This window comes from Lemur catta, chromosome 8 (assembly GCF_020740605.2).
Source record: "Lemur catta isolate mLemCat1 chromosome 8, mLemCat1.pri, whole genome shotgun sequence".
In the NCBI taxonomy this organism is placed as follows: domain Eukaryota; kingdom Metazoa; phylum Chordata; class Mammalia; order Primates; family Lemuridae; genus Lemur; species Lemur catta.
Genome location: NC_059135.1, coordinates 8,050,485 through 8,077,093, shown reverse-complemented (window position 1 = coordinate 8,077,093; position 26,609 = coordinate 8,050,485). Strand labels below are relative to the sequence as shown.

The window sequence follows — 26,609 nt, the reverse complement described above, 5'->3', positions numbered from 1 at the left end:
TTCTGTGTTGTTCTCTCTTCTCTGGTGCTCTGCCCTGCAGACTCTAGTCTCCTTGGCCTCTCTAGATTCCCAGCTCTGCCCCTCTACTCATGGAGACCACCCATTCTGCGGGGCTTCCCCCTTCCTATGCTGTGGCCTGGCAAGAAGCTAGAGCAATTGTAGGGTTCCCCTCATTCGTTTCTCTTCTCTCTGAGATCTCTGTCCTGTTTGTCTTGAAGTTCAGCATTTAAAGTCATTGGTTTCGTATACCTTATCCTATTTGTTAACCTTTTTCATGGGGGAAGGTAAATCTGGGCCCTGTTCCTTCATCTTGGTCAGAAATGGAAGCTCTTTTGTGACTTTTTAATTATCCCTAACAACTTAGCTTTGCACTCAAAGCCATTTTCAGCTACCTCTCCCTTATCCCTCCGTGCCTTTTCTCTGACAGACCCTGTACTTTCCCCTCTCCCTCATCGCCAGCTCGTGCTCCTCTTTTCTCTGATACTGGCTAATCAGAGCCTCTTCATTCTCAGAGTCACCTCCGGGGCCTCTTCCGTGATGTTTCCTCCCACTTGAGGAGGACCTGAAGCCTTTCCCCCTGCTCTGTTTCTACCATACATAAACCTGGCTTCCAGTGTTCAGGTGCCTGCTGCGCACAGGCTGGCCTTCCTGTGCAGTGAGCATGTTGGCCCCCGTGTGCACGCATGCACTGTGTCCAGCTCCGGAGGGCAGAGCTGGAGCTTGCCCACCTTTGCCTCTTGTGCATAGGTCCATAATGTAGAGGGTCTCTGATGTAGAGAAAAGTTACTGAACAAATGTAGGTATGTTATGTGTTTGTTAAAATGAATTGTTTTTCTTCTCTTCCCCAACCCCTCTGCCCAAAATCAGGCCACAGAAGAAGTTTCCAAAAATCTGGTTGCCATGAAAGAAATTCTGTATGGCACAAATGAAAAAGAGCCGCAGACAGAAGCAGTGGCTCAGCTCGCTCAGGAACTATATAATAGCGGGCTTCTTAGCACCCTGGTAGCTGATTTACAGCTCATTGACTTTGAGGTAAGAAATCAATTTCTTGTTTTTCAAAAACAGCACCCTATTCATAGTCCTTTCGCAAATGTTCTCTCCTTTGGATCATCTTAAGATTCCTGTCTGGCTGTTGGTGGGGGTCGCTGACGTCCATCGGCATGCCTGGGCCACCTGCCTAATGAGCAGAGCCAGGTCAGGAACTCAAGGTTATCTCAGGCTTGGGACAGGGGTTTTCCCTCTGTTTCACCACATTGTGAAGTAAAAGACCAAAGAATGTTAGAATTTTAAAGATGGAGAAGATCTTAGAGAACATCCAGTTACGTCTTTTTTTTTTTTACTTGTTGATATTCATTACAGCAGAGATCGTATGTGTTTTGTTTGCTCAGCACTGCTTTTGAATTTTAAATTAGTATAACTTTTGAATAGCAGGAGATTTTATACACAATTCTGAATTTCTGGCTTCTCTTGGGAAATTTAACTCTGGCAACATTGTGCCTGTAGTCCTACTTGGCCTCCAGGCTGGACAGAGCAGCAGCACAGGGCATCCACACCTGGGTTTGCTATAGACACCACAGGTTGCACTTCTATCCCAGGGCCTGCTTTACCCATTTGCATCTTGTGCTCTGCCTTGGTAGGCATTGGAGATTGTTACCCAAGCTAATACAGCTGCCTTGTGCCATGGTAAATATTTAGTGAATTTAACAGGAATAATGGTCCTTGACACCAGTCTGAGTAAACTAGTCTGAGAAGCATATATAGTAATGAAGCACTCTGGCATGATCATGGGCAGTCTCCTCTTTGACTTTTGTCATGAGTATGCTTTGTTTTAAGCCCCAGTGTCGATACCAGCCTGAGTGGTTGGGTGTCTGTGCAGGTGCTTGCAAGACAAGCACATGTTCCCGGGGAGAACATGACAGATGAATAGCCAGATTAAATTTGGGGGGAGAATGAGAAGGTATGGTTCATAGGTTACTTGAACATAATATTGATAATAAAAATTGTGTCCTATAGAGCAGATAGAACTAGGTTATTTCCATTTATGTGGCTGATAACATTTAATAGTGTATCAAATTCTAACAAATTTTATTTCCTCTGCTAAGTTGGAGATGCACTGGAGCATCTAATTCCTTCTTTTTTGTTTGCCCCAACCCATCTTGCTCCCCAACATGGACACTGAATTTAATATTCATTAGGGACTTTAGAGACATCAACTTCAAAGAAATGTGTACCCTTAAGCCTGGTTCTTAGAGATTGCCATTACTGCTCCTGAGCTAGCACAGGCTCCAATATGATCTGTTTGTGCTTTAGGTATACTGAAAAGCTATCATTTCACTCACTCTCCTTGTCAGCCTCATAACAAGTGGCCATTCTGAAACATCTCTTGGGGTCCATTTCTCCATTTGTTAATTTCTTGTGCAGCCTTCTGATTGTAAGTTTCACCAAATGGGTACATCTATTTTGTACAATAGTATGATGAAGTTCTGATCTCTGAACTACTATATCTTGTGATACTTAGCATCTTTGTTATTAATATATAAAATCTTTCCTAAGTATACCTAGTGTAATTGAAAGATATGTCTACTTGTCATTAAAGCTCAGCTTCTTACAGAATTATTTCTTTATAACAGCAGAATACAATTTCTCCTGCTTTCATCCTTAAAAGAGGAAAGTATCTGTATTATTCACAATGCAAGCATCTAATTTGAAACTACTTGTTCCATTTGGTGGGATTATTCCCTATAGATTGTTAACATATAGCAAGGTTTTGTTTTTCATATCTGAGTCAGCATGATCCTGAGTTAGAAATGGTTGAAATTATATGTGAAATGTAGTGAGATTTCACTTTGTCAACACATTGTTCATGTTAAAAGTAGTATACTATTAAAACTTAGAATTTGGAATTACAGATGAAGAGATAAAATAAGAAAATTTAATATCTATGAACATGTTAAAGTCAGATATTCAGTCATAACTGTGAATATACAGTAGCTGTATTTGAATTTATTTGGGAGGGTGAATGGGCATTTTGATGTTTAATCAGGTAAATATTTTAATGATTGTATTCCTAATAGGGCAAAAAAGACGTGGCTCAAATTTTCAACAATATTCTCAGAAGACAAATTGGTACAAGAACTCCTACTGTTGAATACATCTGCACCCAACAGAATATTTTGTTCATGTTATTGAAAGGGTATGTACAATGTAATAAAATTTATATTCTTAGTTTAAAATAAAAAGGAAAGATTGCCTTGGGGAAGAAACAGGATGGTGAATGTAGGAAGCATTCTCTCTGTAGTTTAGTCAGATAATTTTTCCATAGATCTTGAATATAATTCTCTCCTTAAAGTTCAACCTGTGAGCTAAATTGAATTTGAAAATGCCCTATAGAGAGTTTAAAATTGGGTTAATTGTGAGCCTTTAAATTCATAAACGGAACATGACTAAAGGAAAAAAAATAAGTACTCTATGGTCTTGTTTCTAATCTTTAAGATTAAAGTGAAATACCAGTTAAGTCATGTATTTAAAGACATCTCCTTTGGACACAATATGTACACTGTAAGGCAGTACAAGCTGCCTCATGAACAGAGCATGGATGCTCATAGCTTCACTTTGTTCCGTCAACAAGGCATGTGTTTATGATGCAGTACCCTTTGATTTTTACCCCTCTGTGTCCATCACTAACCCACTTAATTTGGCAGTTCACAGTGCATCTTCCTGGAGTTACTACTGGACTAAGCAGGCATTAATGTTTGGGTAATCTTGTCAGTTTGAAAACAAACAAAACTGAAAAAGCCTAAAAACTAAAAACTTAAAAAAAAGAAAAAACAAATCCTCTTCTCCCTCATCACTGAGCCTTCCTGACTGGCCAGGTAACCCCCTGTTTCACACCAGAGTTGTCTGCCAGCTCTGGGTATAGTGTGCATCTGTTTGTCCCAGCAGTGGTGGTGTTCTGTTAAACTGGTGGGCAAGCATGTTACCGGCATGACTGTTGGCGTGAATCAGCTTGCTCTCCTACTCCTGGCTTTATCTTGCCTCACGCTGATTCATATCTCTGTGGTTTAACACTTCCCCCAAGTTCAAACTTGTTTAGACAAAGCATGAGTCAGTGCATGTGTTGGAGGCCAGCATTCTGTTTCCTTCTTTCTATTTCTAACCATCATGTTGCTTCTTTAGATATTGCCACACAGAACTTTTGGCATCTAATTTGTTGTATCAATTCAGAGTTGTGGGTGTAAACATGTAGTGAGTAGCCTGAAACTCTGGTATTCTTAGACCAGCTTCCAGATGCCTTTGTATTTTTAAAGTCAGTATTTCCTTTTCCATAGAAACCAGTGATTATTAAAACCCCTAAAGTAATTAACTCTGCCTACATTTAGAGTAGCCAGAGGTACGTTACGGACATTGTTAAACATCATGTAAAGTTAGGTTTTTGAGATACAATTTAAAATTTAAAGCTCTCATCTGAGTTGATCAGAGCAGAAACCTTAGCCAGGGAGGGAGGAGAGGCATGGAGAATGCAGCTGATACTGGGATCCAGCAGACCCCTCACTTTGTTGTTGAAAGTATACATACAACTGGAGGGAAAGATACAATAAACCCATCCCCAGCCATAACCCTGCTTTAGCAGTTATTAATGTTCTGTCATTCTTATGTCCTCTATTCTTTTTCTCCTTTTTTCCTCCTCACACATGACATCACTTCAGTGTGCATCCCTAGTACATAATACAAAACACAGTGTAACAGTCACAATACCATTTATAGATTTCCTTGGTTTTCACAAAATGTCATTTTATAGTTAGTTTGTTTAAATCAGTTTCCAAATAGATTCACAAACTGAATTTGGTTAATATAACTCTTAGCTCTCTTTTAATGTATAAAAGTTAATGCCCTCTTTTTTAAACAATGTATGCCATCTATATGTTGAAGCAACTGGGTTATTTGTTTTATAGAAAAATCATGTATTTTGGATTTGCATTCTTATGGTTTCATTTAATGTGTTACACCATCCCCTATTGCTTTAAATTGGTGGTTAGCTCTAGACATTTGTTTAGATTCAGATTCACTTGGGGGGAGGCAAGAATTCTTCATGGATAGTGCTTTGTGCTTCCTGTTGCATGGCACCTGTTGTCCCTCTTGTGGGGATGTTTGGATTGACCAGTGGATGCAGGTGTTAGCAGTCTGTGATCTAACCGTTGCAGAGTTTTCCATGGACTTGATGGTTTTAGTATTCATTGGTCATTGCCTAAGTTCAGAATGGCAATTTCTTGATTCTGTTATTCCCTCTCTATATAATTAAGTGTATTTCTTCTATAAAGAGCCTTTTCTCATTGATGACTTAGTTATCCCTAAATACAATCTGTATGGGAAAGACAGATATCATTATACTGAAAAGTATAATCAGTTGGTGCCCTGGCCACATCCTTAGATAAGCATTGAATTACTGTTTTAAGCATCATTATAAGCTCAAGTTTTTGTTTTTTAAAAAAATATATTCGATCTGTCTTAATCCATTGCAGTCATTACTTATGTCCAAATTGCCCCATCTTAGGCCACTGGGAACTCTTCCAAATTGGTTCCTATGTCCTTTTGGCAAGACCCCGTTAGTCTGTGATAGCATCCTTGCTTTCTGGCACAAGAAGACCACCTTGCTCATTTTATACAGTTCCTGCCAGACCTGGAAACAGCCATTTCTTTAAGGAGCCCTGTGAACTACTTTTTAATATTTTTTTACTTTTGTTGTTTAATTCGTTTAAGCTACTTACATACGATGTGCCCATCTTCTTAGGCTATAAGTATTTTGAGGTTAGATATTGGGGGGGAGTATACTGCTAGTATTAGTATGCATTTAAAATCTTATTACTAGTGTTAGACTGCGTTTGTAGGCAATAGGGTTTTTTTTACTGGCAATTTAAATGTTAATGTGCTTTCTACTTCAGTGCTAACAGGTTGTACAGCATAACTGTTTGCCTTGTACTCATTGGTTTATGGTTTAATCATTTAGATAAACTTGACAAACCTCTGTCAAAACCTGCCCAACTTGTTGTACCAAACTGTCTTACCCTTGTCCTTCTAGTTTCCTGCTTATTAAAGATTAGCAAAGATAAATTGAATGATCAGCCATTTGTGAGCAGACATTTCAGATAAGAGCCAGTCAGCATTCTAGCTGCCATACCTCCAATGATGTAAAGGAATGTGGTTTTGATCTTGTTGAGGATCAATGATAAGCATACATACAAGAGGGTAACACTATTAGATAACAAATTAGTACTATAAGGTTTCAGGGAATAAAATGTGATTTTGATTAAAAAGGCAAGAGTTGGTAAAAGGAATGGGATTTAAGATTGGAGTTCCCAATAGTTTAGAATTTGTATAGGCAGAAAAAAGAGAGAAGGCATCCTTATGGTGTATTGCTGGCAGGAATGAACACAACGTGATTGGCAACAATAATCTGAAAGTTTTATGGACCAGTGGGAGATGGAGTTGTGCCAGAGTAGTAGATATCATGAGCAGAAGACTGGACATTGAGCCCACACATTTGTCTTTATTTGATTACCTAGAAGAAATAATTTTAAGTTCCTAAGCTGGAAGTGCTGTTGATACACTGTGTGTTGGGAAGATTTATTAAGATAGAGCTTGAACAAAGATACTGGTTAGGAAGCTTTTGCAGTTGTCTAGGTGTGAGTTAATGCAGCAGTGGAAATGGATAAAAAGAAATGAAACTGAGATATTTCAAAGAAGCATTTTTAAAAGTCTGGTGACACTGAAAATGGGAAGATTTGGAATGAAGAAGGAAAAGTTATTTCAAATTAATTTAAATTAAATATTTACAGTTCAGTCCCTCAGTCACACTAGCCAGATTTCAAGTGCTCAGTTAGCTGCACATGGCTAGTAGTTACCATAATGGACAGCACAGATCTGGAACCCTTTCTCCATCACAGAAAATTCTGTTAGACCTGGTTTAGACATGGCTATCTAAAACAAAATAATTATGCCAAATTATAGAAACAAAGAAGCAGCAGAGTTAGGGAGTTATTTTGTGGAGGGAGGTGAGATTTGATTTTAGACATGTTGCGTGTATGTAGACCTTTAACTGAAGTTGTCCCGAAGCAACAGAAAATGCCTAACTACAATTCAGGAGTAGACTTGGGGTGTGGTTAGTAGTCATGATGGGAGCCAGGAGACTGTGTGGGCTTTCATCAGCAGGTTGTAGGCAATTGGTAAAGACCTCAGCCAGGCAAGAAATAGGAACAGTCAGAGATAGAAAGGAGAACTAGGAGAGGTTTTATTTCTTTCTTGTTTTAAAGAGAAAATGCAAAGATCAGCACTGTTAGGACACTTAATAGAAGAATCTGTGTTATGAGAAAAGATCGCTAGTTTTAGCCAAGGGGAAGTCTTTGCTGGCCAACTAGTTATTTCACTAGAGTGTTGGGAAATGGAATTTGACTGCAGAAAACTAGAGGAGAATGGGCGTGGGAAAGAGAGCCAATGCGCGCAGCTTGCAAGGAAGTGGAAGAAAAGAAAGCAATGTGTTGAGCAGGGTGGCAGGGTCCAGTCCCAGGGCTTTCTTGGTGCACTTCAGAAGAGGAAAAACCTCTTGCTTGGCTGAGGGGCTTTTTTCTGGTCTCGGGCAAGGAGGAGGTGAGAGACTCCGAGATGAGCACAGAGGAGGGCTGCGTGCAGAGGGCTGCTGGGGGAGGCCCTGGGCTCTCCTGGAGGCTTTCAGTGCTGTGGTGTTTACAGGTGGCTGGGAGTCTCAAAGTACTGTGTTGAGTACTGAATTGAAACAATGAAATATAAATGCTAGATATTCGATAGACCTATTTAGATATTCTGAGTTTCTGAATCTGGAAAAATATTTTATCTTATATTATTTTTTGATTTGGCCTTTTTTCTGAGTGTTGAGAATACTATATTTAAAAGCTAACCACTATACAGAGTGGTATCACCCTAAATACTTCTCTTCAAATCTGTTAGCTTAAATAATGAACTTTTATTCACACGATCACTCTCATGGCTGTTTTTCTTTGGTTGAAGGCAGCTGTCACCAACCAATGTGTTGTGTGCACTAGAATAAATTAACTCGAGCACATATTCTATTTACTCTGAAAGAAATGCATTGTTTAGGACACATGTCTGCAACTTCCTGTTCTAAAAGTTTGAACTGTTCAGTATTGAAGTTTTAAAAGAGCAATCATGTTTGGTTTTTTTGTTTGTTTGGTTTTTGTTTTGTTGTTGCAGGTATGAATCTCCAGAAATAGCTCTAAATTGTGGAATAATGTTAAGAGAGTGCATCAGACACGAACCACTTGCAAAAATCATTTTGTGGTCGGAACAGTTTTATGATTTCTTCAGATACGTGGAAATGTCAACATTTGACATAGCTTCAGATGCATTTGCCACATTCAAGGTAACATAAAAACTGTAGAATTCTAAATATACTTGCAAGTTAGATTAACAGGTGTGTCGTTTTTCCTAAACCCTCCTAAATCTACACACAGCTGCCCTCTAGTGGGAAGAGAGAAGACATATTTTATATGTGTGTGATTTAGTGATATGCAGTAAAGTCACAGCTTAAAGGGGGTGGAAGAGGAGTTAAATTCTAAAGTCTATCTAAAAGAGAAAAGTCCTGTATGGTCAAAATGATACTTTTCTGTTAAATTGCCCATTAAGTATGATACACCATATGGTACACATAATAACCAAGTTTTCTCCTGTGTTAGAACATTCGGCAGCAGTTTTTTTGAAACACCAGATGAAGTAGTTGACTCTGTTCAGGGTCCATGTTAATTTAGAATATACATGTCATTAAATAGTAGAACCATAGTCAGGACAGAGATACCCACATTGTGGACAGGCCCAAAGGAATAGTTAATTCACCTCTTCCCTCTCCTGCTCACACCAGAGCATATCTGTTAAATGCAGTGTGGGGACAGAATCACCTGCACTATTTAAGTTATTATGTATCCTCCCTGCACCCCCATCTACCTTACCTCCCTTGTGTATTTGTATAAATTAAGTACGCATATGATATGAGTCTACTGTACAACATGCAGGTTTTTGTTTTGAGTTGCAAGGTTCTGTGCTATTTAAAGTATACATAAAAGCAGTAATCTTTATTAGTTTTTTGCACAGTGAGAGCAAGCGTTTCTTCGTTTCTTTGTTACATTTTCTTATATAAAAATGGCTGACCTTATAAGTAAATATTTAGAACTATTTTAATATAACCAGTATTTAGCATACTTACATGTAGATGACCATGCTCAGAAACCATGAACACTATTACAGTGAGAAGTGGCCACTTTTTTTATGAGGGTTCAGTTTTATGATTAAAAAGAGCCCACCAGGAATGAGCACACACCTTGGTCTCTGGGTAAATATGCTGAGCCTCAGAGTGAGTGAAGCCCCTTAAGATAGGATGAAAACCTGAGGATCTGGTCATTAGGGTTTCACACTGAATAATGTCATAGCATAAGAGGTGCCCAGGGGGTTATTTCCCAAAACCATGAAAGAGGGTGTCAGAAGCCTTAAGTAAGACCTCAGATGTTTATTTGTCAGTGTACAAAGCAAAATGAAATGAATTTGAGATTATAACCTAGAGTGGTCAATATGATGTCTTAGGTGTCACCGCAGTTGGTGGGATAGGACTCATGATTAGAATACATCGACGGAAGGGTGTGCCCCATTCAGAAGCAGCAGACCCGGCATGGAGGGAGGTGTAGCAGCACCATGTGTCAAGGAGAGATTCCCCTGTGTGGAAGGACAGCCAGGAGCCCGAGAGTGGCAACACTCTGGGCACATGAGGGTGAGGGAAGAGGATTGAGGAGCAGCAGTGGTGTGGGAGAATGCAGCAAGACCCTTGACCACGTGGAGGACATGCTCCTGGCACAGATGGCAGAAGTGGCTCAGGTGAGAGAGATGTGCTGACTACATGCCAGAATGTGATTTGCAGTATCTGACAAAGTCTTGATTGGCCTTGCTGATGATTGCATTTCAGTTATTCTCACCAAGGAGAAAATGATGATGATAGAATCACTGTGGGCAAAGCAGCCCTGTCAGGTCATGGTAGCCAGAGAGGGAAAGACTAGGCAGCCAGGCAGGTCTTCTCTGCTTAAAAAGGGGGATACTTCAGTAAACAACGTAGCATTCTAGGGGAGAGCTCTAGCAGAGAGCACTGAGGGACTGGTGTGGACTCTGTGTCAGGTGCTCTTGAGTCCACAGAAAGGGAGCTGATGAAAGAGTGCCCTGAAGAGAGCTCACCAAGAAACAAAATGAAGTAGAGCCTGCAGCCAAGACAGTGCATAAGAGAGAGGCACAGCCCTACCATCGTGACCTCAGGGTGGCTAAGCTACCAAACAGGCTGGAGCTGCCTCCCCACTCACCCTAGGAGAATCTGCAGCCAGAGCGAGGAGAGGGGCCAGGAGGGGCAGTTGAACAGCTACATAGCAGAGACACCGACAAGAACGAAAGGGAAATTGCTCCTCTCTTGCCTTGCTGGGTCCTCATCACAGGATATTTTTGTAATGGAAAGGGAGACCTAATCTGTGGTTCATGCTCTCCTTGGAGAATGTGGCAAGAGCTCCCCTCTAGAAAATGTGTTCTACACACAAAAATGTTTAAACAAATGCAGCTTATTCATAACCCTGGATTTAACCCCCCTGAAATAGGTACTGAGTCTTAAAAGGAAATTAAAACTACCTGCCCTAAATGCCCAAGATTCATAGCTTGAATGGATGGATACTGAGCTAGTAAACCAGATGGCCAATATTTGTTAATGATTTTTTTTTCTTTTTTGAAGAATTAGGGAGATGGGGGAGGGGCATTAAAAAACCAGCAAATATATTTCCAATTTTCCAGAATAAAAGAAGGTAGGTTCCCCCAGAGAGACTGGTTGGAGCTTGAGGCTTGATGTTATACCTGTGTAAGTTTCTAGAAAGTATTTCTAAAGAGATGATTTCTGAACATTTTAGAAAGAAAATTGTGTCCCCACAGCCAGCATGGGTACACTAAGAGTAAGTTCAGTCATACTGATCTCACAGATGCCAGAGGATCAGGGACAGGGTGGTTTGCCTGGATTCAAACCATCTCTGCTGCTGATTTAACCTCCACTTCTTCATCTGTTAAAATGCGGTGATAATACAAGCATGTCAAAGTTATTATGCCCCCACACAGTATATATGCAGTAAATATTAGCTATTAGAATTATTCCTTCATGATGAGGATATGCTAGATATTGAATAATTCTACAAATCTGTTCTCATAGAAGCAATTTTAAAAAGCTGAGCTAGATGTAGTTTCAGTATAGTGATTCACAGCTAATAGAATGCCATCTTCATACACCATTGGCAAATGGATTAGCATCACCCTGGCGAGAAACTTCTGGCGGAACTCCGCTGGGCTTTCCCCACCCAGCCCAGCTGAACATTTTTTATTAAGGACTGGAAAAAAGGGGTAACAAGGCATATTTATCAAATATGTAGATGCTATAGCCACAAAGGGAAAGACAGCAGATAACAGTGGATCCTAAAACTTACGAAGATCCAGAGAAGCCAGAATTGAACAGGAGGAAATAAAATATAGATACCTGAGGTCTTCCACTGGAGGACCCAGGTGTATGAGTATGGGATGGAGGAGTAAGACATAATAATAATAGTTAAAACAAAATGAAGTAATTACTAAGTGTAATAATTACTAGAATGTAGGTCATTCCGTCTCATACTTAACCCTATGAAGGAGGTATTGTTACTATCTCCTCTACAGATGAGAAAAATGAAGCCTAGAGATGTTGAGTGAAGTCAGAATTTGAATCCAGGCAGGCTAACTGCAGCGCCCACTCTGAGTGTACAATTCTGACTACGTACTATAAAATGAAACAGTGTGATGATGCCGCCATCAAAGCTCCTTGTGACAACACAGTGTGTAACCTAAGGAGCTAATTGATGGTCTCACTCCACTATAAGCTTATTAGGTAACAACACATAAATGTGTTCCATTCCAGGCGCTACACTTTAAGAGGCACATAGACAAATAGATGACTTTCAGAAGACAGTAGATGGTGAGGGGGACTCAGAACCCTGTCATTCGAGGAGTGGTTAAAGGAACTGGACGTATTTAGCCTGGAGAAGAGAAGACTCGGTAGGGGCTTGCCATGAGAGTACTACTTGTATTTGAAGTGGGGTCCTATAGAAAATGGACGAAAGATATCTGTTGGCTCTGACCGTTTCTGGAAAGAACTTGAGGATAGGTTTGACTCTAGCACAGGAAGAACTTTCTAACTATAAGAGCTCCAGAGGTGAACTAGCCACACAATTGGAAGAATTGAGTTCCTTGTCCTTGGACATAGTCGAACATCAAGTAGGAAATGGGGCTGAATAATTTGCCAAGATGAAGGTGAAAATAAGCCCCCCAGTTTAGCAGTATTTCTTCAGAGATTCCAGGGCTGTTTGTCACATGATGTTTGGGCCCAAACTCAAACTTTTAGGAAGTTTTTAATTCAGCCCACCCCAAAAGTTGGCTGTTCAGTCTGCTGGACTTGGTAAATGATCCCTGGTCTTTCTCCAAGTTCTACCAGGGCCCTAGGTAGATTGGAATTCAGCTAGGTGGGAGACTAGAGATCCTTTTCTTCTCCCCTCTGCTGACTGACAGCAACTCTGCTGGTCTGAGATTACATGTACCCTGTCGGCTTTGTGGATCATTGACCAGATTCTGACTGCATGCCCTTTGCCCTTCATTTTCTGTTCTGTTTTCTAACCAGCCCCGACCCCGTCCCTGCACTGAGCTCTCCAGAGCTTTTAGCTCTAGCTGCTAGGCTGGTTAAAGGAACTGGACATCTCTCAGCAGATAGAAGCACTGCCCAAGTCCCCATCTCTTCCTTTTCCCAGCTTGGTATTACCCTGATTTTCTCAGTTCTGGCTCTTAATAGTTGCTCCTTTCCTGCTAGTGCTTCCCCCAGTTCACCCACCCCTTAAGGTCTTATTGGGCATTGGGTCCTACTCCCACTTTAGCAGTCTCAGAGCGCCCCCTTTCAGTCTCCTATGCCATGGCCATTGAGACTTGATTCCTGAGTTTCCACGTGATAACAAATAGAATCTCCCCTAGAGGGGGAGATGCTGGAGGTCCCCCTTTTAGTGTGTGGCCCCACCGTGTGCCTCTTTTTCTTTTTTTTTGGAAGCCACCATACTTTGGAATCAGCTCTGAGCCTCTTGCTCCTGCTTGAGATGTCCTTCAGAGTGAGTATTCACTTCAGTCAAACATTCAGTAAAAATCTGTTGTGCAGCATGTTTACACCTAGAGGACCTTTGCTGTATAGAGCAGACATTTTCTACCTACTTGTTGTTAAGAATCCAACCCCAGTTGAGAGCCAGCATCTCTTAAGACCCCTATCCCTTGGCATCCTCTTTCATCAGACTGTGACAGAACAGCAACCGTGTTCCTTCTACTGTACTTCCTCGTACTGGCCTCCAGAAGGATTTAGCCACAAAAAAGTAGAAGCAACACTCAGTCTGCGTGGATCCTGATGTGCATTAGTCCCTTAATTCACTTATTCATGTGTTCATTCTCCATGTGTCTGAGTGCCTGCCCTGGGTGCTGGGCGTTCAGGGTGAACCATACAGCCAAACCCTGCCCTCGCGGCACTTCCACAGGGGGACACCAGCCTTGAACAAACACAATAGTGTGTTAAAAGGTGGTAAGTGCTCTTTAACAGGCATGTATTAAATGCCATCTATGCTTAATACATTTCCCTCAAAGTCTTCCTGTTCCTCTCCTTCACATCTGTCCCCATGGACCAGTGGACTAAGATAATATAAATTCTCCTACCACTGACCTCCTCCCCCCTATAGGGGAAACCTTGTAGCACTTCTTGCCAAATTCTTGGGGGTACTCAAGCTACAGGTTTTCTAATTTTGCCTATTTAATCCTCAAAGAGGATTTGGAAAAAATTGGGTGGGTCCTTCTTGGGCATCCCTATTATAGTCAGGAAATATGATATATACCCTATCCAGCAGTGTGAACAACTGTAAATCTTTGGGGTTGGGTTAGAAGCCTTCTTAAAAGCATACTTTGAAGATTGCTTAATGTGATATTTTTCCAAATAGGCTCCCTGGTTTTATTAGTTCTTTCATAGATTTATTAAAATATTAAGCTCTTACTATGTGCTGGGCAGTGCATAGGTGCTTGGGATTCAAAGGTTAGTAAAAATAGATATGAGCTTTGTGTTTATGGAATTTACAGACGAGCACAAGACTTTACTCAGATAATCCGACAAACAGATGTAAAGTCACAGCTGTGACCAGTGCTTTCATGCTGGTGGCCTGTCAGGGAGGGCTCCCTGCGGAAGTAATGCTTGAGCTGAGGTACGAGGGATGAGTGCTAGGTAGCCAGGCAGAGGGGAAAGCCTGTATGGAAGGCCTTTTGGAAAAGGATGTTAACAGAAGGTAGGTGACCAAAGGGTCCCTGCAAAATCTCAGAGACCTGAGAGGTCTCTACACAGGAACTTGAGCTGATGCGACTTCCACATTTGTTTTACCATGGAAAATTACCTAGAGCATTTCGCAAGACCAGTATTACACTTCAACATACTTCAGGAAACACTAGTTCATTATAACCTTGGGCAACCTCAGGAAAGAAGACAAGTTAAGGAAAGTTGGTTTGGAGAAAGGAGATTATTATTACACTAACCTCTGTAGTAGTGGTGCTGAAGGGACTTAATCTATTAGTTCTCCAGGTACTGACTGGGCGTTCCTGCTGTCGCCTGTTCTTATTCTCTTTCTCACCTGGTGAGACCAAGACCTAGTCCATTGTGAACTTTTAAGTCCTTGAAGGCAGGGATCATATCTCTTTGTCTTTGAAGCTCTAGCACCTAGAACTGTACCTGGCACATAGTAGATGTTTCTGAATGATTGATCCTCGAGTTGTTTCCTGGGAAAGCTATGGGGTGAGGCATTTCATGGTAATGCAGAATTGGGCCATAGGTCAAACTAATTGTTAATCCTACATTTTTATAGCATTATTTTGCTTACATAGAGACTAATGTTTATATAGGGGGCTTTTAAAGAAACATTCTATCTCTGAAAAAAGATTACATTAGATACAAAACCGAAAGTAATTAAATTTAGGAGGTAGAAAGTAGAACCTCTGATAATTTTTCTAATAAAAGAAATTTCCTCTTTCTCTACCAGGAGCACTAAATGGGTACAGGATTCTGTTTGACATTTACCACTACTGTTAACTTATTTCACTATAATTCTTTAGTCCTTTTCTTTTAGTTTATATTTTTATTGCCTTGTATGTTTTTTTTGTTTGTTTGTTTTCCTTCTAAGAACTATAGATTCATGCCTAACTATAATCATTAAAATTACAATTTCAAATTATTAATGATTTTATTTGCTCTTATATAGAATCAACATTTTCAGTACAATTCATGCTCAAGTGTTAAATATAGTAATTTTTAACAACAGTTTTTATCAGGTATAATGGCGTGGAATGTTTTAGGATTCTGTTTTCTGAAAGACTTTGAATGGAGAGCAACTGTAAAAACAAATTTTCTTTTTTTAGGATTTACTTACAAGACATAAATTGCTCAGTGCAGAATTTTTGGAACAGCATTATGATAGAGTAAGTATGTGAAATACTGTTTCTGAATAACACATTGTAACTGAAAGATTTAAACTAGATGTTGTACCAGAATATGTATTTTGCAGATATGATGTTTTTAAGTGGTGGTAAGTGGTGCTGAAGCAGCTTACAGAGTGTTACTTGGTCAGAAGCAGATTTTTTTTAAGCCAAATTTAGCAGTGTGGGGTTATATACCAATGTTAATAAAAGCAGATCTTTTTGATTGACACACTGTCCTTTGCATCTTTTCTTGCTTTGAAAGAGAAAAAATTATTCTGCTAAATAATAGTACAGTTAAGATAAAATGAAAATATTATCTGACTGTTTAACTTTTCCTTCCTTTCCATCAATTGCCCCACATCCCCGCTGCATATAAATACAGAGGAAGGGAGGCACGGCTGAGGGCGTGGGAGCAGCACTGGCCAGAGGGGACAAAGCCGGCTCTGCTCCTGCCCTGCTGCTAACTTCTCTGTGGCCGTGGCCAGGGTAGTTAACTGCTTGCGGACTTAGAGTCTGTCCTTACTGTAAAATGAGGACATGGGACTAGCCTTCCAGTGCTGAATCAGTCAGACATTCCTGGTAATGGTGTCCCCCAGAGATCTGTAAATGACTCTCAGAGTGCTTTGATAATGTGATTTCCTTAGACCAGCACAACCGCCTCTAGGGCTACAGTGGGTTCTCCTTTCCTCAGGAGGGTCTTCTGAGATACCCGCAGGCAGCCTCTCCTGCCATAGTGCTTTAACTACAAGTTGTCCAAGACCTGATAGGTCTACTCTTAGAGAAGTTAAAACAATAACAATCCACTTGAAATCCCCGTCTGTCCCACAAGATTTGGCTTAGATTTTAATTCTTCCACTAGTACATTTGAATTTTTGAAATTCCAAGTATTGTTAATACTTAATTGTTCACTTTACTATTCAACTAAGTTATAAGATTCTTGGAGACAAAATACATGCTTTCTCATTGTTTTATGTTCTTTCTCCCTATCTTGCCCTTCTACTCCCAGCAGCATCATAGCACAATGCTGACTACATACTAAGTCCTTCCTAAATAGCCTCATAAATGGTTTCAATGTCACTGGTGCTTTATTTTTATTTCTGCACATGTATTTGGATATGGGTGTGTTTCTTTTCGAATGTTTGCTGGTTTAAAGTGGCAGCACTGTCGTTTCATTGGGCCTTTTTACACAAATTAGAAACACAGGCTTGAGTATCAGACTGCCTAGAATCTGCCTACAAGCCCCTGCCCTGCCATGCGCTAGTAAGATCTCGGGCAGCTGCTTCATGTACCCTCTGTGCCTTCAGGGTCTTCAGCCCTAAAGAAGACTCATAGTAGCACTTGCCTGCTGGGGTCAGTGTGAGGATTAGATAAGAATGCGTATGTGAAGTGTGGGGCACAGTACCTGGAACATGGAAGCATTTAATAAATGCTAGCTAATTTATTATCATCACCACATGGTCTCAAAGATTTTTTTTAACATACTGGTATCTCATTTTAAAGCCTACAAAAGCCAATTTCCAAGAAATTTACTACAGGCAGTGAAATCTGTTTAATCTTGCAGGAAAATAGTTTCCTACATGTTATTATTAGTGGATGACATCAGTTAACAGGATTTTAGAAGAATGTATGTGAGGCAACTAACAAGTATATACGGTGTATTCAGATTTGATGGAGGGAGAAGCAAAGTGGGGGATACGGGTAATTTAAATAAAGCCTGAGGTAAGATTATTACACAACAAATACATGCTCCAAAATCCTGTACACTTTGGCACTGAGCTTTCTGATAATAACCAAAGCATAGAAAGAAACAAAATCAACTGAAAGATCTTTACAATATTTATAAAGTAAAATATATGTGCTGGTTGCTGAAAAGAAACATAGCCTTTTCTAGCACTGGGAACTGAAATAAATTTCTCCCATTGTCATTCTTAAAGCAGAGTGAAATTGCAGTGTTGTGTAGTGGACAGTTACCATGGGTGACACTACAGTCAGTACAATGCTTAGCTGAAGTGCAGTTCCCTGACAGCAAGTCTTGGAGTTTCCTAGAGGTGTGTGGGGTGAGGGGAACGTGTCTAGATTTGCTCCCTGACCTCTGTCCTAATCTAGAGAGAAAAATCTAACATGTCTGGGAGAAACATTGACTACTCTGGACATACTCTTCATGCAGTTCCCCATGAAAAACTTCTTACAACGAAGCCTATCTGGAGAATTATGTAGCAGAAAAGCTTAACTTGCATTTTCTGTCAAGAACTTGGGATACACATATTCTGTCTTACTCATTAAAAGCAGATCCAATTGTTTTGATCAGTTTAATCATTTGAGGAGAAAGTAGAGATCACGAAATCTAACTTGCTTACATATTAAATAGATGGCCTTCCCACCTCTGCCTGGGATGTATAGGCATCTGGGTCAGCTCTAAATGAAGAGGGCCAGATAATAAATATTAGAGGCTTTGTGGGTCCTGCAGTCTCTGTCTCTTGGAAACAGTCACAAACAATACATAAATATATAAACGAATTCATTTTCAGTAAACAAACGAGCATGGCTGTGTTATTTGTAAAACCAGGCAGCAGGCTGGATTTGGCCTGTGGGCTTAGTTTGCCAACCCCCACTCCAGACCACAGATGAATGGCTCCTGAGGACCCATGCTAGAGCGTGAGCATGCGTAGTTTTCACACAGATAGATGACAAAGCATCCTCTCAAACTCACCATGACCAGTGAAAAGTCTCAGGAAAGCACCAATCCAACAAAGTCATACTAGTTCTGCAAGCTTTTGGAATGTTTTAAACCTCCACAGTTTAAACAAACAAAAAGTATATATAAAATCTTTACAGTAACTGGCCTTCTCTACTGGTTTTGAAGGATAGCCTGGCCCCTGTGTCTCCATCATTTTTGGTTCCTGGTTTCCTACTTTACTTGGCTTACCATTCCGTCTGCCCCTTACCATTCCAGTGACACTGTTCTTGCTAGTGACCACCATTTCGGAGATTAGTGGACACTAATTACTTCTTAAATCTGCAGTATTTTCCTCTCCCAGGTCTTCACTCATGCTGTGCCCTTCCTTTCTTATCCCCCAAGAATCTCTTTTCTCCTCCCCATTTCTGAACAAAATCCTTCCCGTCATCAAGCCTGAGCCTAAGTCCCACCTTCTCCAGGACATCTGCCTGTAACACAGTGCTGAATTGCTCCTCTCTTCTGTTTTTAATTATTTTCTCTTCTTGCTTGGTACCTTGAAAGAACAGGTAACTTTTGTCATTGCGGTTGTGCTTTGGACAAATTGAATTCTTGTTTATAAAAAATATGAATAACACCAAGAAATGAGAGCTGATTCAACAGTGGGAAAACCATGGGGGGAAAGGGAGTTATAACTGTCTGGGCATATAGAATTGGGTGACAGAGAGGACTAGATGTGCCCCTCCGTGGGCCTGCCTGGAGCTGGGCGGGGATCAGCGGGTGTCACTCCAAGCCCGTCAGAGGAACATCAGGGGAACATGTGACAGAGACCACAGCAGGGGCACCAGGGCTGTCTTGGCCTTTATGGTGTTAGAAGTTGATACTCAAGCTTTATGATGTTATCTACCATTTTTTTTCTCAATAACCCTGATATATGTTTTCTTATCTCTTAGTTTTTCAGTGAATATGAGAAGTTACTTCATTCAGAAAATTATGTGACAAAAAGACAGTCACTCAAGGTATGGCAGATTATTTTGTATGGTTTATTTCTCTTCACCCTGTGCTTGAAATTTGGATTTAGGGAAAGGGAGATGTGCTGGTTTAGGTCTCAGACCTTTGAGGGGAACGACGTTTGCTCACGGCCAGGATTTTTGCAGAAAGGAACAAGGTTCAGCAGTGAGCCGCGCAGAGCACCTGCCCACCTCCTTGCAAGGAAGAGACACCAAACGGGAATGTGCTGAAGTTTGAAGAGGACTTTGTCTCCTAGAACGCATTACTCTAGATTTTGAGGCGTATTTGTAAAACTTAGAGTCGTATCAGCTGGAGGAAAGCACCGCTGGTGTTTCGCTCCCCGGGCTGCTGCCTGAGTAGCCCAGGACGGCGCTGTAAGCGTGAAGCTGCGAACCGTGGACAGGCTTAGCTGCTCTGTGTCAAAATAGAATATCCATTTGCAACTTAAAAGTGTTAAATTTAAGATTTAAACTCTAAAACAGGGATTGGCAAACCGCAGCCTATGGGCCAAGTCCAGCCAACTGCCTGTTTTTTAAAGTTTTATTGGAATACAGAACTGCTCATTTATTTACATATTGTCTGTGGCCGTTTCAGGCTCCAGCAGCAGGTTTGAATAATTGCCTCAAAGACCTCATGGCCTGCAAAGTCTGAAATATTTACTGTCTGGCTCTTTATAGAAAAAGTTCGCTGACCCTGTGCTCTAGGAGATTCTTACAGGAGTTAGTGAATGCACACACCTGCATTCTGTCATGAGCAGTGCTGACAGGAGCTCTAGCGGGAATCACAAAGGACTTGGGGAGGAATTCCTAATTCCATTTAATTTCTTGCCAGGTCCATTGTAAATCCTACTCGGAGTTCTCTTCCCTTGCTACCTTGGGGAGATCCCCCTTGAAGACCTTATCTTTCTGTGGAAAGACACTGAAGGACAGACACTAAGACCATCTGTAAATACTTTGTGTCCTTTTGATAAAAATGTTCTCTGTCATCCCAATTTCCAGTCGAATCCTTTTCATCTAACCAACTATTTCCTTCTTTGCCCAAAGGGCTGCACCTGTTGCCGTCAGGGATCAGTCATAGCCACAGCTTAGAAATGGGCCACTACTGACATGGTCCCATCGGGCCCCAGTGATTTCCACTAACTGCTATTGGTTGGGCCCGGCCTCACAGCCATCCTGGGATGCTTACCCTACTCCCATCTCCAGGCATTCTGGCTAGATGATCATCCGGTGCCCTGTTAGCTGAACTTCTGGCAGCTCTTGGAGGAGTTTGTCCTCCCTATACATTAGGGTGATAGAGTGGAGGCTCCCAGTGTCTTTCCCGCTCTGTGATCCTCTACCAAGACATACTACTCTCCCTAGCGGCTACACAAACACAGCTCGATGGAGTCGGTAGCTTTTAGCACCAAGAAGGCCAGACCAGATTGCCTAGGATAGTAGCTTCTAGGGGCAGGGCAAGGGGAGTGGGATTTATGGGCAAACCAATAAACTTTGGCCAAATTTTGGATTCTTGGGTTGCTTGGATAAGGAGAAAGGCTTTCAAGATCCTTCTGCCATTCAGAATGACCAACACGAAAAAGAAGGTCAAGACCGCCATCTGCAAGCCCCTAGGAATGGCCGCGAAGCAGCTCACTCGTCCCGCAGTTTGTGTTAGTGGCGGCCACGTTGAATACCCGTGAACATGTGGAGTAGTTGCAGGACCAGTGGTACTTTAAAGATGGATTTTAATTTGAACTCTTTTTTTATAGCCACATTGACATTTATTTATTCCTATGTTTATTTTGCCAGAAAATTTATATTTCCTAAGCAAGACGTCAAGTTTTTTTATTTTTATATCAAAAGAAATTTAAAGAATTAACCAGTCATCTTCCTTCAGACAACTGAACTGAAATAAGCCATTTTCAGATTTTCTTTGGTTTCTGCGATAGGAAATGAACGCCATTGAGACCTATAGACTTTCACATGATTCTGACTTTTGAGTCTTCATGAGAGTAGATACTGGTTGCTTCTCACCTGGACAAGAATTAGATTTTGTGATTCAGATTGACATGAAGCCTGAGCTTTTGAGTTCTTCCTATAGATTCCTTATAAATCCTAAGAAAATTAGATTTGTCTTGCACATCAGATTATTTTTTATTTAATACGGTGACAAGCTACTTTTCAAGAGATCAGTTATCTAGAGCATACCCAGGAACCCAAAAAGGAAGGAACAAAAGCAATAAAACCCGAGGCACAGAGACTCCGTTCATGCATTTTCCTTCCCGTAGACCTCGACCCATGTCTCTTCAGACACAGATCTAACATGTGCTTTGCACATGTTAACTTATTTTTCACTATGCTTTCATGAGATGTAGGCACTATTCTCCACCCCCATTGTACAGACGATGAAACTGAGGCACAGAGAAGTTAAGTAACGTGCTCAAGGTTACAGAGCTGACAAGAAGGGGGGACCAAGATTAGAACTCAGGCAGGCTGGCGCCAGGGGCCGAGCTCTCACCTGCTCTCTGCTCCTACCTCTGTCCATAGGGACAGCTTGGTGCCTACTCCACGGAGACTGTGCAGCCTGCACATTCAACCTTGACTAGAGGTTGGCATGTTACCAACCTGAATTAACTGCTGGTTTTTGAAAAAGAAAAATCTAGAATAAGCAGTGACAATTTTAAAATTATGAGCTTATATAGCATAATCAACTCTACGGAAATCAGTAAGCCCTGAAGTAAACACAGATGTTTTTAGCTTAATTTATATCATTAGTGATGATGAGGAGTCAATAAGAAAAATTGGATTATCTTCAAGATACTTTACTGAAAAGGGAACAGAAAAGCACTCACTTTTACAAACCTTTCTGAATCGATGTATCAATAAATAATAACTTTGGCATGTTTAGGGGTGAGTGCATGGGAAACTTTGGACACAAGCCCCTTTATCCTGTTAAGTTCACCTAGATAAAATTTTTTAAAATTAAGCTTAGGTTTATGGTTAGTTAACAGGAATTATCAATAACCTTCCTTCTGTACATTTTCTTTATTTATTTTTAGTGAGCTAACACAAATGCACATTTAAAGAGTAGGCTCCAACAGGCTCTGATCCTGGGCCAGAGGTGCCTTGAATGTCCTCTACAGAGACCAGTGTCAGGTTTACCGTAGATTTAAACTCCTAAGGGAAAGGTAGGTAGGTATTCAAATGGCAGAAAATAGACACTTGATGGCTTTTAGGTCATAATTCAGTTCAGTTATCAATCTTTTGAGTGCCTGTCAATATTCTGTGCTTTATAATGATGATTATAAAATGAATTATGTTTTTTCACTTTGCTTTTTCTTTAAATCTTAATGATAACATAAGAGTAATCGTTTAAATGTCTTCTCAGCTTCTGGGCGAACTACTATTAGATAGACACAACTTCACAATTATGACAAAATACATCAGTAAACCTGAGAACCTCAAATTAATGATGAACCTTCTACGAGACAAAAGTCGTAACATCCAGTTTGAGGCCTTTCACGTTTTTAAGGTACAGTACTAAAACCATAAGCAATATTTTCCTCCAGAGTTGTTAATCTCCTTTCGTTTACAAATTACTGAAATATTATTAGCCTCATTTTGGTATTCTAAGTGATAACAGTTCAGTTCAGTCAATTGTCGTATTTGTGTGGTGCCTGGCATTTAAACAGAAAGACTCAGAAACAGGGCATACCATTTGTTTTGGGAACAAAGCAGTTTATTTATAGAAGAGTGTCATTTATCTTCAGCATAGAAGATTATTAATCACAAAACACAGCATTTATTAATGCTTTCCATAGAGGTTTTATTCTTAAAATCCAATCTGACTTCCCGTCCTCAGAAATAATTTCTGCCCATTTTATTCTAAAATCAAAATCTATGTTTAATACTAACCCCTGTATTTCAGGGCTGGCAGAATGAGTTTGTCAGTCCGATTTGTGCTAAAACATGCAGTTGTTATTTTTTCTCCAAAGTGTAAAATAAGGTCCTCTAAAGCAAAAGCTAATTACCCTGACTTCACCACCGGCCCCAGGACAGCATCGGATGTGTGCTTTTGTGTGCTGTGACTATAACTCAGGTGTCTCTTTGTGTCTTGTTCTTTCTCTGTGACTTATGTGGATTTCTCTCCATGCAGGTGTTTGTAGCCAATCCTAACAAGACGCAGCCCATCCTAGACATCCTCCTCAAGAACCAGACCAAACTCATAGAGTTCCTCAGCAAGTTTCAGAATGACAGGACCGAGGATGAGCAGTTTAATGATGAGAAGACCTATTTAGTTAAACAGATCAGGGATTTGAAGAGACCAGCTCAGCAAGAAGCTTAATTTCCAATAAACATCTAAAATATTAAATCCAAATTCAGCGTTTGCTGTTAGCTATTCAGCATCAGGCACTCTTACCAATTCATGAGGAACATTACTGCTAATCTGCTGTTAAGTGAACGGTTTTTCATTTTACCCTTTTGTTTTTCAGTCCAGGTTGGAGATCGTAGCTGCCGCCGCTTGCACACTAGGGCACATGTGGGCTTTTTCTTGATCTTTGTGTCATTTCAGAATTCAAAGACTCCATTTGCTCCAGGAGTTCTGAACACAGCTGGGTTCATGAAGACAAATGTATAGATGAGAGTGTCACTTAGAGAAGAGGGCATTGATGTCATCAGATTAAACCTATGTGTTCGCATTCATCTTTGCTGATGACGTGAGCGCATGTACACACCTGGTATCCTTGCGTCAGATTGTGCATCTTCGCTGCAGGAAATCAGAGGGGAGCTGTATCCAGGATGTGAGCTTTTAGGGCAGATAAAGTTGACATGAGAATAAATTGATACTGAAACTTAGCAACTTCTCAAAAGTGTGAAGCTTCATATGGAAAATGTATATATGCTTTTCACAGCTTTCTAGAATTTTTTGACATTTGATTTTCTTAAGACTTGTAAACCTGGATATCTTGGGTATTCGTTAATTTTACTTTTTGAAGGTATTTTAAAACAGTAGAGCTAGCAACAACACCTTGCATTTCATTTCAGCCCTGCTTACAGGTTTCTTTTGTATATAATTCTTAGAATGCTCATTTCTTTTAAATGGTTTAATTTGTACAGCAGAGGAATGTTATTGTAGTAGTATGTAACTATTACCTAATACTGAGTTTTTGCAAAAAAAAACAAAATGAATGCTCAAATGTAATTGAAATACTTCAGATCTCATGAAAATGCTGATTTAACACTTAAGTATCACAGCATTTTTAGAAGAAAATAAGGAAACCAATCCTTTGTATTCAGTTCCCTAATGGGGTGCCGTCAACAAGCTGAAATACAGCCCTGGAACTCAGTCAGCCACACTTCCCTTCAGAATATTGGCCTTATTCATTTAAAATGAGTTAGGAATTTGCCAGATCCATGAATGATAGAGATGATGCTAAATTAATGCTCATTCTTTGTGTGTGTGGGAAACCTCTGTAGAGCACCTTTTCTTTCTTAGAGTAAGTAATCCAGTACAATAGTTGTGAAACTGAATAATTAAAACTTTGGCTTCTCTTAGGAAAAGAAGAGTTCCTAGTCATAGGTGTCCTATGGGGAAATTTATTTTTTTTAATGTCCTGTTCCTTAATGCTGCAAATTATCAGTATTTACAAAGTAACTGATTTTGCACCACTTTTTTGTTACTGTGACCACGGCAGAACAATGTCTCCTAGACTCTATCTATGTAAAGTTATTAGAATGGTATCTGTTCATCTTAGTGATATGAAGATCACAATTAACAACTTACAAATCAGAGTTTGCCAGTTCAAATTCAGCATGGCTATAGCTGATTAAGAAATTGATATAATTACTCTTTGCTAGCCTCTCTTACTAATTGAATTATTTATCAGCCAGTAAAATGAGCTTCCCAACTGGTATTTCAGCAGGTTTTAAAACCTCCTTCAAAGAATACCAGTTAAGAAAATAGCTCCAGAAAATAGACATATTTTATTCCATTTAATTAAAATGGCAGTCTACATTATAATTGGTTTTCCTGACTGTCTTTAACAGAATCTGTGTGAAATAATTCATGGTTTTATACTGAAAGTAGGGAAAGCAATCTAATTTCCTTGAAAAGAAAATCTCCAATGTTTAGGCAGGCAGACTTGGCTGTGATGTTGCATTCCGGCTCTTGTGGCGTCGTGCTGTGTCATGGAATTAGTGTAAAAACATGACACCAAGTGGAAGAAATTTCTCCTTTCCAAGCTAGTTCTTAGAACTTAAACAACAAAACAGCTTCCACTTTGGCAATTGCATGGTAGCACTAGAGCCTTTTACATGGAAGACGGGTGCAGTGTGTCAAAGAAAACAGTAATGTGTTACTATTTTGCATTGGACTCTGAAGGTAGTTAAGACTCTGGGTTTTGTTGTTAAAGCAATGTGAAAACATTCAAAACTGAAAAATTACATTTGAAGTTATGATCATTTAATATATTCATATTACCAAAACTATTATACTGGAAGTGGTTTCTTTTTGTGTTATAAAGGTTTAATTTTACATAAGGCAGTTGCTTAATGTGATTTTTTAACCCTTAAAAAAAAGTGGAGATGTATACATTTGTTAACAATGCCATGAAAGCATTTTCTTTCTCCTGACGAAAAGCAAATTTCTTATCAGAATATCTGGCTGGCCCTGTAATTTAAATTAAAATAAAATTTTGGAGAAACAGCATTGTCTGTCTATATGATGCATTTTAGACAGTTGCATTCATGTCACTGTGAACAGCACTCAGGAGACACAAGCATGAATTTTGTCACATGCTGAAAAGGACAGTTAACTACACTCCGTCTTTTTCCCTATTCGAGGTTGTATATGACAGAAGCACAGTTTCACTTATCTCCCCACCCCATGCTCATGTTCTCTCACCCCTCCTGAGTGTTATCATGCCTTTTATTAGCACCACTTTTTAGTCCATAACATTTGAGCAGTAGATCCTTCCTTCCTCTTGGGCTCTGTGACCTTTTACTATTAACACTGCGTGGTAGAACTAACGGGTCCAGCAGGAAATGGTAGCGAAGGTGAGAGTGGCGCGGGAGCACGGAGGCGACTCTGGCACCTGAAAGAACGTCCCTTGTCTGTGCCCAGGCACCCCGTGCTTGTAGTGCACACCCCTGCCTTGATTCTCTTCATTCTCTAGGGTGAAGGCAAGGGACGGTCTCTTGCCAAAAACACTTCATCTGAATGACAGCGTCTTATTTGTTATTGTTTCTGCCAGGCGGTTCAGTCTACTGTATGTCCTAGTTCCCCAAGATGAGAGGGTCCCATTAAGTCATAGCTTGTGACTTTGCCAGTTCTG

At 40.3% G+C, this 26,609-nt stretch overlaps 1 protein-coding gene across 1 annotated transcript in view; it reads left to right on the top strand.

Annotated features, from left to right (window-relative positions):
* The window catches only part of CAB39 (calcium binding protein 39), a 79,425-nt gene extending 53,441 nt beyond the window's left edge, over positions 1-25,984 (top strand). Inside the window, exons 3-9 of the mRNA XM_045559329.1 lie at positions 868-1,032; positions 3,075-3,193; positions 8,242-8,410; positions 15,556-15,615; positions 19,243-19,308; positions 22,664-22,807; positions 23,432-25,984. Of these exons, the coding sequence (XP_045415285.1) occupies positions 868-1,032; positions 3,075-3,193; positions 8,242-8,410; positions 15,556-15,615; positions 19,243-19,308; positions 22,664-22,807; positions 23,432-23,620 (912 nt within the window). The 3' untranslated portion in view covers positions 23,621-25,984. The remainder of the gene's footprint in view (positions 1-867; positions 1,033-3,074; positions 3,194-8,241; positions 8,411-15,555; positions 15,616-19,242; positions 19,309-22,663; positions 22,808-23,431) is intronic.
* Positions 25,985-26,609: the final 625 nt, after the last annotated feature.